At 32.3% G+C, this 17687-nt stretch overlaps 1 protein-coding gene across 1 annotated transcript; it reads right to left on the bottom strand.

Annotated features, from left to right (window-relative positions):
• Window positions 1-12356: 12356 nt before the first annotated feature.
• On the bottom strand, window positions 12357-16257 carry LOC132730399 (cAMP-regulated phosphoprotein 19-like). Its single transcript, XM_060716313.1, has 3 exons — window positions 16070-16257; window positions 14760-14867; window positions 12357-12696 (listed from the first exon to the last, which is right to left on the bottom strand). Exons 1-3 carry the CDS (start codon window positions 16169-16171, stop codon window positions 12475-12477), a joined length of 432 nt encoding a protein of 143 aa, XP_060572296.1. The 5' UTR covers window positions 16172-16257; the 3' UTR covers window positions 12357-12474.
• Window positions 16258-17687: the final 1430 nt, after the last annotated feature.

The following is a 17687-nucleotide window of genomic DNA, read 5'->3' as shown; positions in this document are numbered from 1 at the left end:
TTACTTATATTGTATCATTTCTGTGTAATTTCTGAAACTATTTCTGGGTTTTATGTTACATTTTTCTTCAGCAGACTATTCTCGACTTTCATACCATTTTTCACTGTAACGGACTTTCAGTTAGATTCAAAATTCCATTGTAATTTAATTAATATCTATATGCGATATGTGATACTTATTAATGTGTCTGAAATATTTGGAAACTTTGTTAGATGTACATTAAATTATCTATGTGTACCATGCTGTTCTAAGGGTTGAAAGTAAGTAACTGCTTAAAGTTGTTTATATACATAGTAAAGTGATTTCATAAAGGTATATGGCAACATTTTTTTTTTGTATTTGAATAGGTGCTTTGGTTTTTAGCTCGACTATACGAAGTATATGGAGAGCTGTCCTACTCGCCCCGGCGTCGGCGTCCGCGTCCAGATTTTAGATTAAAGTTTTGGTGCAGTAAAATATTTTTCACTATAACTTTGTCATTTCTTAAGGTATCAACTTCAAACTTCAAATATATGTTCCTTATCATCAACCACATCTTATGTGACAAGGTTCATAACTCTAGCACCAATATTTTCAGATTTATCTCCCCTTGAACTTAGAATTTTCCTTAAAAAATACTATTTTTTTACTGATACTTCTTTATTTCTTAAGGGATCAACCTCATACTTCAAATATATGTACCTTATCATCATCCCCATCTTATGTGACAAGGTTCATAACTCTAGCACCAATATTTTCAGATTTATCTCCCCTTGAACTTAGAATTTTCCTCAAAAAATACTATTTCTTACTGTTTCTTCTTTGTTTCTTAAGGGATCAACCTCATACTTCAAATATATTTACGTTATCATCATCCCCATCTTATGTGACAAGGTTCATAACTCTAGCACTAATATTTTCAGATTTATCTCCCTTTGAACTTAGAATTTTCCATAAAAAATATTATTTTTTACTGTAACTTATTTATTTCTAAAGGGATCAACTTCATACTTCAAATATATTTATGTAATCATCATCCACATCTTATGTGACAAGGTTCATAACTCTAGCACCAATATTGCAAGAATTATCTCCCCATAAACTTAGATTTATTTACTAGAAAAATGTTATTTTTTATTTTAACTTTTTTATTTTTAAAGGTATCTACCTCAAACTTCAAATACTTATACCTTATCATTAATTACATTTTATGTGACAATGTTCATAACTCTTGAAGCAATATTTACAGATTTATCTCTCTTTGAACTTACGATTTTCTTTAAGAAATATAATAACTTTTTACTTTTTAAGGTATCTACTTCAAACTTCAAATATATATTTCTTATCATTACACAAATGTTGTGTGGCAAGATCCATAACTCTAGCATGACTATTTCTAGAATTATTCCCCTTGATCTTGGAATTTATGTTAACAAATGTTATTTTTTTACTATATCATAATGCGTAATTATACATAATTGATTTTTCTTTCATAGTTTTGTCCTCCTTATTGCGTCCAGTATTTTATTAGTCGAGCTTCGCTGTCTCCTGTGACAGCTCTTGTTTTGTTATGTAGTGCTGTAAAAGGACAATTGCATGAAAAAAATAATAAGGGCATTAGTGTTTCTGTGTTTTATTTTCAATTACCAGATTGATTTGTGTGATTTGTTGATTTCTTCTTCCCAGTTAGATTGGTGTCAGCTGAACCACTACTTAACAGCATAAAGTGTGGCTGATACAAAATGCAAGTCTGAATGGGCATGGTGATTTTTGCTTAATAATTAAGCCTTGTTTGATGGTAATATGAAAATTCATTGATAACAGTCAGATGGTTGATCAACTTATCCGTTCCTTGAGTGATATATGTATATGTTAATGTATTTTGTTTCTTTGTAAATTGTGTTTATGTTTTTACCTACATTCAATATCTGTGTATTGAAAATGCCATGGTTCATACAGAGACACCTGTTGTGAATACTTTCATAATACAGAGCAATCTGTTTAAATAGGTCAACTTATAACTAACGATGTTAATTTGTATCTGTTTAAGGTTTTTTTTTCATTTTCTTTAATCAGTGCTTAAATCTCTGCTAAAGGTAGTAACATTGGAATGTTATTTAAACTCTTTTAATGTGTAGAAAGCTATATCCTTACTGCCTTGTAGTTTACAAAATTTTTTATTGAATTTTGAAAAATAAAAATCCAAAATGCCTGTATGAATGAGAAATGTTGGTATATTGTTTTATAAGCAAAATACTCGTGCTTGAAATCATTGCTGTACCGTGTTTAAAACCTACTTTAATAGCAGCATAATATACTGTTATGGAACATTTTATTCTGTTTAAACACCGTTTTAATTTGCAGAAACCCTCTTTGTTACAACTTTTTTGAGAATCGGCCTTATGAATAATGAATCGTGATTATACTGTTTTTTAATTTCATGAAAATATTTGCATTTGATACAGCTTTATACCCTTAATAGCACATGTATGGCGAAATAAAAAACGAATAAAAATACAAACTTAATGTGGCATTACTAATATGTTAAAATAACCTACAGGACAAAGGAGTTGACTTACATATATATTTAAGAAACATTCTATTGGCATTGAAGGAAGATAATTTCCTTACATAGCAATTTTGTCAAAACAGTGTGAGAAGTATCAAAAGTATACACATAAATCATTTTCTTTTCTAGTTTCAATTTGTATTTTTGTACTTGTTTACTTCTTTGTATTAAATTTGATTATTTTTCTTTTTACAAATGTTTATTAAAGTTCATTTAAACCATCTCATGGCTTTTTGGCTATATCGTGGAATAGACTGCAGGTCTTAACCATGAGTACATATAAGGTTCATTCCAATTTCTCCATGAAATATAAAGTTTGGTCTTAACCTGGAGATTGGTTTTTTGTGTCAATAATTAAAATTGTATGATAAAAATTCTGCTTGATTAAATCAATAAGATTGTGTATACATACTGTATAGTGGCATTTATGAAGTTTTGAAGTTCATTTACCAGTATATATTGATAGAATCACATTAATATTTGTCTTAGTAGTTTATTATAAGCGAAGTGAAAATAAATCTTATCCAAAAAATCCAAAAAAAAACCAGTTCTACGGTAATTTAATATTTCCCTATGCAATTATAACACAAAATGGATATTTCCTAAATATTGAGAGAAAAAAAGAAGAAGAAAAAACCAATAAGAATTTTTTTTATGATTTAAGTTAACTAGTCATTTACATCATACTGTGATCAACAATAACATAATTCCTTACCCTCCTCATGTAATATAACAGACTTGCCATACATTGTAACAATCAGTTAGATGTTTTAAGATGGTGCAATATCAAGAATTGTAAAAATGGAGAGCTGCCAGTATAGAGCCTGGTTATACTGCATTGATGTTCTGGCAGGCTGGCCTGGCTCTATACTGTTGGCATCAGGTTGTCATTACCATTGCTTGATTTGAATGGTGGCTCCAAATTTTCAGTATAAAAATATTACAAGTTCTACATCCAATTTAGAGAATTTCCTTGATCTTTATTTTTTTAAATCCACAAATGTATACTTAATCAAGATCTGCATAAAGTGAATGTTTGACAAGTAAGTTTACACTTATTACCTCCCCTTGTCTGTCTCTAGTGTGTTGTGATACTAATAGCATTGATTGAACGAAAAGATGCGCAAAGTAAATAGCTTTACAAATACTTCCATCTAGAAGAAAAAATTATTATGTATTACTAGTAATTAAACTCATAGTGAAATAATTCATCAGGCTATATAGATGCAGATTTTATGTCAGTATTATAAAACTCATTATTTCATGATTATGTTCTTGGATTAAAGCCGTACAAGACGTTTTTTGTATAAGTAATAGGTATTTCTTGGTTTGACTTTGCCTATTGTTATGCCCCCATTTCAAAGAAAAGGGGGTATATTGCTTTGCACTTGTCGGTCCGTCGGTCTGTCGGTCCGTCGGTCCGTAGACCAAATGGTTTCCGAGTGAAAACTAAAGAACCCTTAGGCCTAGGAACTTCAAACTTGGTATGGTGATTGGTCATGACCAGTAGATGACCCCTATTGATTTTGGGGTCAAGGGGTCAAAGGTCAAGGTCACATTGACCTTGAAAGCAAAAACGGTTTCCGATCAATAACTAAAGAACCTTAAGGCCTAGGAACTTCAAACTTGGTATGGTGATTGGTCATGACCAGTAGATGACCCCTATTGATTTTGGGGTCAAGGGGTCAAAGGTCAAGGTCACATTGACCTTGAAAGCAAAAACGGTTTCCGATCAATAACTAAAGAACCTTAAGGCCTAGGAACTTCAAACTTGGTATGGTGATTGGTCATGACCAGTAGATGACCCCTATTGATTTTGGGGTCAAGGGGTCAAAGGTCAAGGTCACATTGACCTTGAAAGCAAAAACGGTTTCCGATCAATAACTAAAGAACCTTAAGGCCTAGGAACTTCAAACTTGGTATGGTGATTGGTCATGATCAGTAGATGACCCCTATTGATTTTGGGGTCAAGGGGTCAAAGGTCAAGGTCACATTGACCTTGTAGGTAAAAACGGTTTCTGATCAATTTACTAAAAACGCCTAGGCCTAGGAACTTCAACCTTTGTGTGATGATTGGTCATGACCAGCAGATGACCCCTATTGAGTTTTAGGTGAAGGGGTCAAAGGTCAAGGTCACATTGACCTTTTAAGTAAAAACGGTTTCTGATCAATAACTCAAGAACACTTAGGCCTAGGAACTTCAAACTTGGTATGGTGATTTGTCATGACCAGCAGATTACTCCTATTGATTTTGGGATTAAGGGGTCAAAGGTCAAGGTCACAATGACCTTGTAAGTAAAAACGGTTTCTGATCAATAACTAAAGAACGCTTCGGCCTAGGAACTTCAAACTTGGCATGGTGATTGGTCATGACCAGCAGATGACCCCTATTGATTTTGGGGTCAAAGGTCAAGGTCACATTGACCTTGTATGTTAAAACGGTTTCCGATCAATAATAAGAGAACCCTTAGGCCTAGGAACTTCAACCTAGGCATGGTGATTGGTCATGACCAGCAGATGACCCCTATTGATTTTGGGGTCAAGGGGTCAAAGGTCAAGGTCACATTGACCTTGTAGGTAAAAACGGTTTCTGATCAATTTACTAAAAACGCCTAGGCCTAGGAACTTCAAACTTTGTATGATGATTGGTCGTGACCAGCAGATGACCCCTATTGAGTTTTGGGTCAAGAGGTCAAAGGTCAAGGTCATGACCAGTAGATACTTTATAACCCTTATTAATTGTTTGATCACTGGGTCAGAAGTCATGCATAATAACCTTATCACATGACTAATTGGCTGCTGATAGGGGGCATACATGTTTTACAAACATATCTTGTTTATATTTGAGATTTATTATCAAAGTGCTAGAATTTAGCAGTTTATCAAAGTATATTACGAAATCACTGTACCCTGTCTTGCGAACCTATACAATTAACTGTGTACCCTGTCTTGCGATTACAAGCACCTGTTAGTTTTGATCACTGTACTTTTCTTGTGAGCCTATATATTTTAACTTACAGTTTTTGCGATAACAGGAAGTAAACTAGCTTATATAATGTGGATATAGAATAGGATCCTTTCCGTCCATTTAATTGCTTTATCTTTTCATCTTAATATGAGCCGCGTCACAATAAAACCAACATAATGGGTTTGCGACCAGCATGGATCCAGACCAGCAGTTTGATCAGGATCCATGCTGGTCGCAAACCCATTATGTTGGTTTTGTCGTGACGCGGCTCTTATCTTTAATTAAACAACATTCTCTGTAGATATGAGTGGAAAACTGTGAGTACTTATTTGAATGAATGCTGACTTGTAAAGATGTGGTTATACTTATAAACTTTGAATTCCTAGTCGTGTAGTGATCTGTGTTCATTATCTTATCTTTTGATAATAGTTCTATGTTATCATATACAGATATTATATAATGTATGTTTTGTTACAGATTATCTGTTTATAATTCAGGCCATCTGTTCAAATTAATTTATTCTTACACATAGTAACTCTGGAATAGGACAGCATATTGCCGTGCATGTTTTCGATTCTGTACCAACTTTACATATTGTCTGTCTGATCTTTGGATATCTTTTCATATGATCTGAGCGGATTGTCTCGGTTTATCTGAATTTGATATAACCAGCTAGTTTAGAAATCAGTCAACTTTATGGTAATTTTGATAAAAGAACAATCAGATTTGGCCATTTTTTTAAACTAGCAAATCATGTTGAATTGATTTTATATTCTTTGAGACTGTACACTGGGATAATACAAAAAGATTAGAAAAGATTTTTAAAAGCCTTCAAAGAATCGGAAATATGAATTGCAGTCTGTGGTCTCAGTTCCGAGATCCTATGATTCTAACTGGGACTGTTTGAATCTTTTATTAGTTATTTTGACTAAAGCAACTAAAAGTCTTGTTACATGATTTTGTACAAAAAAATTAGATTATTGACTGTGTTTATGAATCTTTTGATTTGAGGTCCAACTTGTAATTAATGGCTCTAGAATAGAATTTGGACAGCATTTTATTATGATAAATTAAAAATCTCTGTAAAGCACTAGGCTTGCTTCAGAAGTATTATGACTTTTTGTCATCTAACTTATATAACAGAGAAATTGTGCTTCTCAGTATGTGTAAAATGGTCGGATTTCTCATTATTCCCTACACCTTTATATGTTGTCATTAATGTTTTGTAATTTTCTGCAGGTGATGACTTATACTTGATGTTAACCATTAATTGGGTATATGTTTAACAAAGATGGGTGTCATTCAATGCATTTAATAAATTTTGTGCTTCATTGGTCATTGATACCACTAAATGTTTATTAACCAGGTACAGTGCTGCTAAATTTGCCATAAAAGGTATATATATATAATTATGCAGCCTACAGTTAAATATCAGGCATTTTTTCAAGTGCATGTTGTGGAATTATGAGATACATGTTCTTTGTACAATGTGATGTATCAAGTATTGTTTAAGAGCCACATATTGTCACCTTAGTGCAGTAACTGATTAACTTCTATTGAATTTTAATAGGAGTTAACCCGTTACTGCACTTAGATGATGCTATATTGGATATCATGTATTAGATACATGCTTATTGTACAGTGTGAAATCAGGCATTGTATATATTTAATTGTATATTAATTAATATATCTGTATATGTAGAGATATCATTCATGCAGCCTTATAGTAAGTAACGACTTTATTTAATGAGGCTAACACATTCAGTTTCCCGATCTTTCATGTGGGCCTCAGGATTATAGTTTGGTGATTGTTTTTTTTTTGCCAATTCTTCAGCACTTGCATGTGAAAAATTTTTTTCTTGTTTTTTGGCATTCAGAAAAAAACAGTATTTTGTTTGTTACCCAAAAGGAGTACCAGGCCCTGTAAATCTGGGCAGAATCCTTTGTCTTTTGGTACTGTTACTCTGCCTAGATATACAGTGCCAAGATAAAAAAAAAATCTGCCCACTTTTAGTGAATAACACTATACATTTGCAGGAAATTGCAAGACATTATGACAAAATTGAAATTGTTTGTTGTGTATATATTGATCCTAAAGCTTTGTGTAAATTTGTTGCATATTTTTTTAATAAAAAAATGACCAGACTTAGCACTGGTTGGTATATACAGTTATTTATATACATATATTCACATTTGTTTATAAATCTTATTTTATTCTTGTTTATGAAATATAATTTCTGCTGTTTAATTTCTTTGTCTTCATGAATATAACAGATAAAATAGCAAGGCAGTCATTAAAGGGAGTAAACCTATAATTACAGGACTGGAGCACTTAAGCTGAAGACTTTTTTGCTGATATGACATCTGGTTCTTGTAACTTTAAAGTGTATAAAGCTATATTACTGATGAAACATATATATCTGCTAAAAAAATCTCATTGTTTGAACTTAACAAAATGCTTGTATGAAATAGATATGATTGTCAATTGCCTAAAAAAAGCCAATTGCCCATTCCCGAAATTATTGCTAAACGGATAAAACTACAATGTATATAAAATAACAGAATAATATTTTATTCTGGAACATTTATTTTTGACACAAAATATTCATGTGTGTTAAATAACAGAGACATTCTCTGTTAGAACTCAGCTGGGAAAAGACAATGAGATTATGGTATGTAACCTCCATAGATTACATTCTGTTTACAGCTAAATTTATTTGACCTTTATTTTGGATATATTCATCTAGTGCTTATAAAAGTGACTTAAATATAAACATTTGTAGCTGTAGCCAAAATAAAGTCACTTTAGTTTGTGCCAGCCTTTGTATTAATACTGTCATTTTAGCAGACGGCATTCTGAGACGGCATTCTCATACCAATTAGAGTGGTTTGATGAAGGCAAGATATGTTACTGTTTTATTTGGAAAATTCTATTTTCTTTTCTAGTTTAGAATTGATTTCATACTTGTGACAAACATTATAGGCAAAGTTGTTATCAGCAGAAGGTATTTTTGTAAACACAGGTGTATTTTCAAAACTTAACTACATTAAAAAAATTCTTTGAAATTTTGTGTTCACTTTATTGTAACCATTTTATTTGATGACAGACAAGGTGCCTGATTATAAATTACATTCCCCAACACCACAGTGTATATCATGTAGAGAAGTTGTTCACTGAAGTTGTTCATTGTGTAATTGCGCTTAATACTTTTAAGCTCCTCGGAGTTTATTCTGAGTGAGGAATTTTAATGGGGCATCATTTGTCAAAAAACCTCCATAAAGATCCAATTGGAAAACCTTCCGTAGAGGTCAAATAGGCAAAAATACATGTGAAATAAGCTATAAACATTGTAGAATCATTCAAGAAGACATGAGTATGTGTTTTCCTATACAAGTCTATATAAATTGATGGTCAGAGCAATGGCTTATGTTTACTCAAGGGGTATGGTTTATATTACTTTTGATGTATTTTCCTATACAAGTCTATATAAACTAAGGGACCTGCAGGGTGGGGCCAATTTTGACCCAAGGGGCATGATTTATATAAATTTTGTACAGGACCATAGGTGAAGTGACATGCCTAGTATCTAAGCTCAAGCCATTTTACAGTCTTAGAAGTTTTACAAGTTAAATTTATAAAACGAGTCGGATGGATGGTCCTGGATGGACAGGAGTCCTAACAAGATGGTAATTCTATGGCTACTCTACTTTTCTCTCTATTGTTCTTTTTAGCCACATAAAGGAAAATACCCACATAAAAGCTTATAGAATGAATGTACAGTTATCTATCGTTCCTGTTCCCATATATCCAAATCTGCCTTAAGGCCACAAACTAGGTTTAGTGGTTATAAAGATATTCTCTAAGCTCAAACTCGTATCTTGGGTATTTCATTGGTCAAGAACTGCCACAAAATGTACACTGACCAGTGAAAATCTTGACATTTGAGACAGATCTCAGAAAAATGCCAGGAGACCACCAGGGGTAATAGTGAGCTTATAAAAGGAATTTATAACATAACACAATGATTTTGTGACAACAAGTTTATGATCAATGACAACAATAATGAAATTACACATTCACCTGAAAAATGAATAGCATCAAAGATTTGTAATGAAATCAAGCACTTTAGAGATAAACTTAGGTCAGAGACACAAAATTTCATCTTATTACTGAAAGAATCATGTACATAGTCACCAGAGTGCTTACATCTGTATAAAGAACATCCTTTCAGTATCTTTACTGCACATAATTATATAACATAGTTTTGTTGACACAAATATTACATAACTGAGGTGTATCAATTGGTTTGTTCTATAGAAACAAAAATATAAATAAGCTAGAATATTTTTTTTTATCCTCAATGCTTTCAATTCACTCTTACACTACTGAATTTGTGTAACAGGGTTCTTTTCGTTAACTTTTATATTCTAGGGTTTTATATCAAAACCAAAACTGAATTAAGTTTCTTTACTGATCTCTTTCAATAATTATTGCCGAAATACTTAACTAAATATGTAAAAGAATAAAAATGGTAAAAAAGATGGAAAAAGAAGGAGAAAATGTTTGACTGATTTCCATTTTGGAGGGGAAACACTCTAAAAACAAAATAATCTATAATCCATGAATTCTAATATATTTACCATGTACATAAATACAGTCATGGTTGGTTAAGCGTTTGATTACTGTTAAAAATTAAACTGCCTTTACCATCAGTACAGAGTAAGTTTAAACCAGGATATTTCCATTACACAAATCCAGCAGGAAAAAGATATGGTTCACATATACCATGATATAACACGAGTTGTCCAAGGGACATCACTACCCACTTGCTCAGTGCTGAATAGTAAACTCTACATTTTCTATACAAGGGATAATAAGAATTAAAGGTCATGCTGACATTTGACCTTTTAAACTCAAAATGGGTGTGGCAGATAGATCTCCTCAAGATGCATCCATATATAAAAGTTTCAAAGTCATAAATGAAGTTACTGACCATAAACATAAAATTAATAAAGAAAAGTCACAAAGGTTATTGTGACCTTCACCTTTTGTCCCAAAATGAGCATGGCAGTACGGCTCATCAAGGTACATCTACAAAATTTTCAAGTTTCACAGTAAATGCAATTACAACCAACTGTCAGTTTTGTATTTTGCTATGAAAGGTCCAAGTGACCTTGCAAAGATCCAAGTGACCTCAACCTTTGACCTGTACATGGATGTAGTACATAGAACTCATTAAGAGAAAACTTTATGTAAAGTTTCAATGTTATTGCTTTGCTAGTACAAATGTATTGAAGTTAATGATCATAAACAAAAAAAGAAAACATAATCAAAAAAAGTTAACCAATATAATGGTGACGCTGAGTGGGTCACAACAATTGCATGTACTCCCCCTTTTTTCTTCATAAAGTGGAGTTAAAAGTTTGACTGACCAGTAAAATATTTGTCATCAGGTTACCAAGACAGACATAACATTATCAATACTCAATATCACTACACCACATCATAAATGTCACAAAAATAAACGGCACTACAGCAAATATATGCAAGAAGAAATTAACAGTTATAGACAAAGTAACATTCGGTATTTGATTTATGCAATATACTATAGTGAAATCATGGTGTTGTTTTTCTTAAATGATTTTTGTCCACTACACGATTAAAATCCATATAACTATAAATATTGTTACTGACTAACTACAAGTGATTTTTTACTATATAATGGTCAATGGTATATGTATATCTCTTCATACATCCAGCTAACAAAAGTCTGACATTAACTTTAAAACTCATACATAATACACTGGAACGTAACAGTTTAAAAATCAGAACTTTGCTTAAAGAAATTGTGCTCATGTTAAAAAAAAAACCAACATTTTTTCTCAGTATTTATGACATGCACTTAGTGAATGGTGACTTAATCTGTTGACCAGTTGAAAAATTCTTTCTATTAGCTTTTCTTTCTTTCTATGAAAAAGTTCTATTTTACACAACAACATAACACCTAATATAAAATTTTAGTTCTCAAAACAAATCACGCAAATATATACAAATAATGTATAACTAAACACCTGTCCCTGAATTCATTCAGTCTTTTAATTGGATTTTACCTTATGGAGGGGTAAATACAGTGCAAAACAAGGCATGCTTAAATAATATCTTACTAATCAAGAGACCATTGCCCACCGACATAAAAAGATAACATTTGTCACTGAACAAGATTTGTTTACAGGTGTTATACCAGTTGAAAAAGAACCATATTGCATACATGTACAAAATCTGATGTAATTCTAACAGGTGGTCCATTCTGGTAAGTGCCAGAGAAAAGTTTAATTCATATACTTTTTTATTTCAATCCACTTTCTTATGTCAATTATTAAGGCTGAATGGCTAGAATGGTAACGTATTTTGATAAACACCATTTAATGCATTCTGGTTAGTTTTAATCCTTTTCCTTTTATAACTAGTATATACTTAGCCTTTGATTTTAATATTTTCAGTTGTTATAGAAATATTGTACCAGTAAATGTTCAAAATATCAAATAAAAATATGAAAATGATGACCAAACTGCGTGAAAAAAACAGGCAGTAACAAGGAAAGATTCTTCAATCGTTAACAAACAAAACATGTGGACAAGCATCAAATCTTCTTCAGTTCTTCCTCCAAGACTCTGATTAACCAGTTAATGAAATATCTTTAATATTATCCCAACATAGTATATCAAACATCTCTGTAAATTGCAAATATCTTAAAATACACCTTCAAAAACATCCTCCAAAGTTTCTAAGCATAACAAGTTAAAATAAAATTTGTTTCAAAGTCTTTTTTTTCTTAAATACTTAACTATACTATATAACATGTTTAAATGCTTTGTTACAATATTATCTTAACTGTGAAAGAAGCCATAGATGGGTAGTTTAAACTGTATGTTTTGTAACACTCATTTACACAATGTTCTAATGTTCGACTAAATGTATCGGATGTCCGCCCTCGTCCTCCATCACGAGGTTACTCGCTTGTTGTGAGGGTCTCCGCATATGTTCCACCTCTAGTGGCGTTGGAATGGCACCTCCAATAGACTCCTGCAGCAACAGTTTCTCCTTAGGTTGCAGTGGATGTTTAGGATTGTTCATTTTGGCTTTTGCCATATTGTAATCACCCGAGTCAAAATATTTGGCCTGAAAAAAAAATTAATGAATAAGAGCATATTGTATCATTACTATGAGGTTCAATATTGAATTTATTGAAGAGTTGAATAAAATTATATTGTGCAAACGTTTGGCAAGCATAATATTATTTTATCCGAGGAGCTCAATAAATTTATTTATAGTTCAATAAATTTATTTATAAAGGATCACAAATTCAATTTTCTATTTATAACATATCCAAAATAAGAACAAGAGGGCCATGACGGTCCTGAAATTGCTCACCTGAATATAAAACTCTCCATGACAAGGAACAAGTAATATTGTAAACAATAAACAAAAGCAGATATAAAATCTAAATCTAAAACTGATATCACAAAGTTCATATTTGTATCTGAAATTGTGCATGTGTAAAAACATTACTGGTTGCTACTTCTAACTTCTAAGGGAAAACAACATTTCCAAAAAATGTGTACATATCTACGCTCTAATTTTGTACTATATGATTATAAGGAAAATCAATTTTGACCCCAGAGCCTTTATTTGAACAAACTTGGTAGACATTCACTAGAAGATGTTTCATGCCAAATATCTAAGCTCTAGCTCTTTGGGTTTTTTTTAAAGGAAGATATCATAAGTTTTTCTTTAGGTAACCAGAGTTCAGCATGGAACAAAATTCTTTGAACAATGTTTAAAGGTGACCACCAAAGGAACATTCCTGTGAAGTTTGGATGAAATTGGCTTAGGGGTTATGAGGAGATGTCATCTAAAGTAAAAAGTGGACAGACACCTGGCAAAAAGCGATCACAAAAGCTCAACATGTAACTTGTGAAAGGTGAGCTAAAAGGAATAACTTTTTAATTGATGTGCATATAGTGTAACACTAACATTTAGCATGTCTATACACTCTATTAGTATAACACAAATGAGGTCATGTCATATTATATGCATGGCCAGGCAAAACCATTTATAATACTAGAAAGGTTTTTGTCTCAAAAAAATATGTCTCCCAAAACTATGGATGGTCACTCATGTGAAGTGAAAGCCAGACAAGATTTTTCTATTTATAGCTCTGACGGCCATTTTGTGCAGCGAAGCTGAACGTGCCCATATCGTGCACAACTAGGGATGGTACTGATTACTCCTGTAAAGTTTTGTTGAAATCCCACCAGTAGTTTGACCTGTGAAGGCCAGACAAGATTTTTCTATTTTTAGCTATGGAGGCCTTTTTGTGCAGGGAAGCAGAACGTGCCAGTATTGTGCACAACTAGGAATGGTACTGATCACTCCTGTAAAGTTTGGTTGAAATCCCACCAGTAGTTTGACCTGTGAAGGGCGGACAAGCTGAATGCAGACAGACGGACAACCGGACGAACGGACGTGCCACTTAAATGGACTAAGGGGCCATTTCTTTTGTTATTTTCTTTTGTTTAATAGAGGGCCATGGCCGCTTATTCTATTGTTACGGAATGAACTCTATTGTTCTCTTTTGTTCTGTTTACAATTAGATGGCCCCTACTTCTCTTAAATAGCCCGGACAGACGGGGAAGGCAAAAACAATATGTCTCCCAAAAATTTTGGAAGACATAATAAGGAGTTGCAAAAGTGGCACAAGTATGTGACAAACACACTTATACTTCACTAAAATGTTGATACAGTTATGTTGCTTCAATAAAGGCAATTTTCAAATTTTAAAGCAACAAAGTCATTTGCTCCACCAACATATACAATACTGGTAGGTGATATTAATTGTCCCCATTAAGTGACTGAAATCAATCAACTGCTGCCATGCACATTGTTGGCACCTGGCAGCGAGAAGTGAGACTTCTGTTGAATTGTAGCATCTTGGTGATTATAACTCTAACTTTTGTACAGATTATTTACATATTATATAAATTTTCAACAACTACAAACATTTACAATATTTTCTCACTATGATTTTACTTTCGGGTTTGGTTTAATACCAGTATAAGAAAAGCATCATTTCTGATTTTATTTGTACATGTATTTGTTTTTTCTTTTTCTAAAGCATCTTTAGAAAGTATTACAATATATATGTTTATTACAATATCATGATAAAAGGAAGACAGACATACCCCTTTTTGGAGCCTCTTCTGTAATAGAGCTGATCCCCCACCTGGTTTTCTCATTCCATATTTAGCTTTCAATTTTGCTTCCTGCTCTCTCTCAATATCTACATGACTCTGAAATATGTACAAACTTCAAACTGTAAAACAAGAGCACTGCATGCTGAGTTAACGCTCATCTATTAAAAATTCAAAGTTAAAACCGGGTTACTAAAAAAATATTGCTTTCAGAACAACTTCATCTTGACTTGATAAGCAAGAATTCCAAGTTTTATGTCGATAACTTTTAAAATGTTTGAATAATGGGCTATATGTAAGTTCTGTAGGCCTAAAACATGTTAATGTAGCATATCGAGATAATGTTTCTAATTTGAATTTTGATACTAACTTTATTTATTCGTAATTTAAAACATACATATTGCTATACATTTTTGACAAGTAGTATTTTCTAGTATTCTATATATGCTATCATACATATTTTGTCATTTTCATAAACTAGAAATTTATGATTATAAAGTATTAACGGAAATCCTAAAACTAAAAAAGATGCAATTACCGCCAATATTTTTTAGCCAATGCAACTTTTGTATATCTATTTTTTTTTAAGGAAAACGCTTAACTGTTTAGGAACATGGTGTTGTGATGATAACTGAAGTGGGGCGAGTCATCACTGAGCAGGGGCGAATCTTTATCAGTTTTAATATTGATAACATTACAGTTAAAATGATCAATTTCTGTTCTTCAAGTTGCAATCAACGAGAACATTTTATTTCACTAATATACCGTAACAAACATTTAATCTTATCATTTCTTAATTTTGATAACATAAAGAACATTTTAAATGACTGTTTAAAACAAAGTGGAGCGAATTGCACAAATTTGAGGCAAATCATCAGTGAAGGTGGGCGAGTCATAATGAGGCAAATCGTTATCAATTCAGATTATTATAACACATAACACACTCATTTTGAGGGTAATAATAAAATATGGGTTCTTCATACCAAATGTGCCAAACACACGTTAATATTCAAGTCGATAAAAAAATCCAGTTTTATGCCACTAAATCCAGTTGAAAATCCTGTTTTGGCCCACTTTAGTTGTCATATGTATGCAAATGACTAAGTCATTTACAAAAAAAACAAGTAATTTTTAGCGGATATTTAGTGGATAAAGATAACCTTTTAAACACAAAATGATTGATACATAACCTAATTCTACAGCATTCAAATAAAATAAAGGTTTAGAAGATAAATTATGTCATATCCGAAATATTGTTTTACATCCGACAACCAGTACACATTTATGAAAAGATCGTTTACCTTTTGTTCTGGGACTTTAAATGTGCCTTGTGATTTGTTATCCACCCCGTCATCTTCATTTTGGGGAACATTAGGGTCCTGCTGCTCTGTTTCAGACGACATTCTGAAAGCAATAGATAAAAGCTTGCTGCGAATCTTTTTTGCGCTGCCTTGAAGGAAATGAGTAAACTTTAACGACTACAGTACAGTAAAAACGGAAACGGAAATATATAAACTAGCAGAAAAGGGCCATAAACAAATGCGCATTTAAATCAAAAATGTGGTTAAAAGATCATTTTTTTATTGAAACGAAATTAAGATTGTTTTCACCTGACCATTATACCAGACCGTATACACAAATAGAAGAAGCTACAAGTAGTATGTTTCACTTTCAATGTCTATGTAATACAGTATATATACATGTATATATATTTATGAACCACTAATAAAAGTAAATAGTGATGGGGTTAGCTAAATACCTCTCTAAAAGGATGTCAGCTACATCATTGTACATTGGTGATTGGTTATCTCGACATTGTGGATTCAACTCTCAGATTGGCGAACTAAAATTACTAAAGAGGCTTTCGGATGAGACCTTATTTATAAATCGAGATCCCGTGTATGAGTGCTTTAAAAACACTTGGCATGCTACAGAACCAGGGGAAGCTTTCTGTAATTGGGGCATCTTTTTTAACTTAAACTAAATTTACCAATACTTTTCTGTAGGACTCACCCATATGGGCAACCGCGGTGGCGCTTATAAATGCACAAGAAAACGCGCGCGCGCACACATACTCACAGACCGTATTTCAATGTAATACAGTATATATACATGTATATATATTTATGAACCACTAATAAAAGTAAATAGTGATAGTAAACACTGGTGATGTTGTACATCCCAGCTAGAGAGCCTATACAACCAATACGACGAAGATCTAGGTAAGACTGGATGTGCGTCCAAATTTTGATTTGATCCAATACGCAGTTCTTATTTGGACGTACATGGTATTCTATGTAAAAATATCTTTAGTAGATCTATATATTACAGAAAGAAAACGCTGAATGCGAAATGAATTGTGACAAAGGTAAACAAAGTGGTATTTTGACTTTGTGACCTTTTGAATCTCTATAGGCCTAACTGCACAAACTGTCAAAACGCAGTTTTAAGAAGCAATTTCTAAGATGGTTCAGCCACGGATTTATATTACATAAATCCGTGGTTCAGCTATATTGCAAGTGAGTAAATTTTTGGTAAATGTTACATGACACCAAAATTTAAAAGCTTTTAAACAAGAGCTGTCACAGGAGACAGCGAAGCTCGACTAATAAAATACTGGACGCAGTAAGGACGACAAAACTATGAAGAAAAATCAATTATGTATAATTATGTATAAAGTTATAGTAAAAAAATAACATTTGTTAACATTAATTCCAAGATCAAGGGGAATAATTCTAGAAATAGTCATGCTAGAGTTATGGACCTTGTCACACAACATTTGTGTAATGATAAGAAATATATATTTGAAGTTTGAAGTAGATACCTTAAAAAGTAAAGAAGTTATTATATTTCTTAAAGAAAATCCTAAGTTCAAAGAGAGATAAATCTGTAAATATTGCTTCAAGAGTTATGAACATT

Source organism: Ruditapes philippinarum, unplaced genomic scaffold (assembly GCF_026571515.1).
Source record: "Ruditapes philippinarum isolate M1 unplaced genomic scaffold, ASM2657151v2 ctg1213_1_1_1_1, whole genome shotgun sequence".
Lineage (NCBI taxonomy): Eukaryota > Metazoa > Mollusca > Bivalvia > Venerida > Veneridae > Ruditapes > Ruditapes philippinarum.
This window is presented reverse-complemented; position numbering and strand designations above follow the sequence as displayed.

What these genes read in the sequence shown, in the direction of transcription:
- LOC132730399 (XM_060716313.1), bottom strand. Translation starts at nt 16,171, where the DNA reads ATGTCGTCTGAAACAGAGCAGCAGGACCCTAATGTTCCCCAAAATGAA. An exon ending in TTAAAGTCCCAGAACAAAAG is followed by an intron (nt 14,868 to 16,069) that starts GTAAACGATCTT and finishes TACATATTTCAG; the next exon opens with AGTCATGTAGATATTGAGAG. An exon ending in AGAAGAGGCTCCAAAAAGGG is followed by an intron (nt 12,697 to 14,759) that starts GTATGTCTGTCT and finishes TTTTTTTTTCAG; the next exon opens with GCCAAATATTTTGACTCGGG.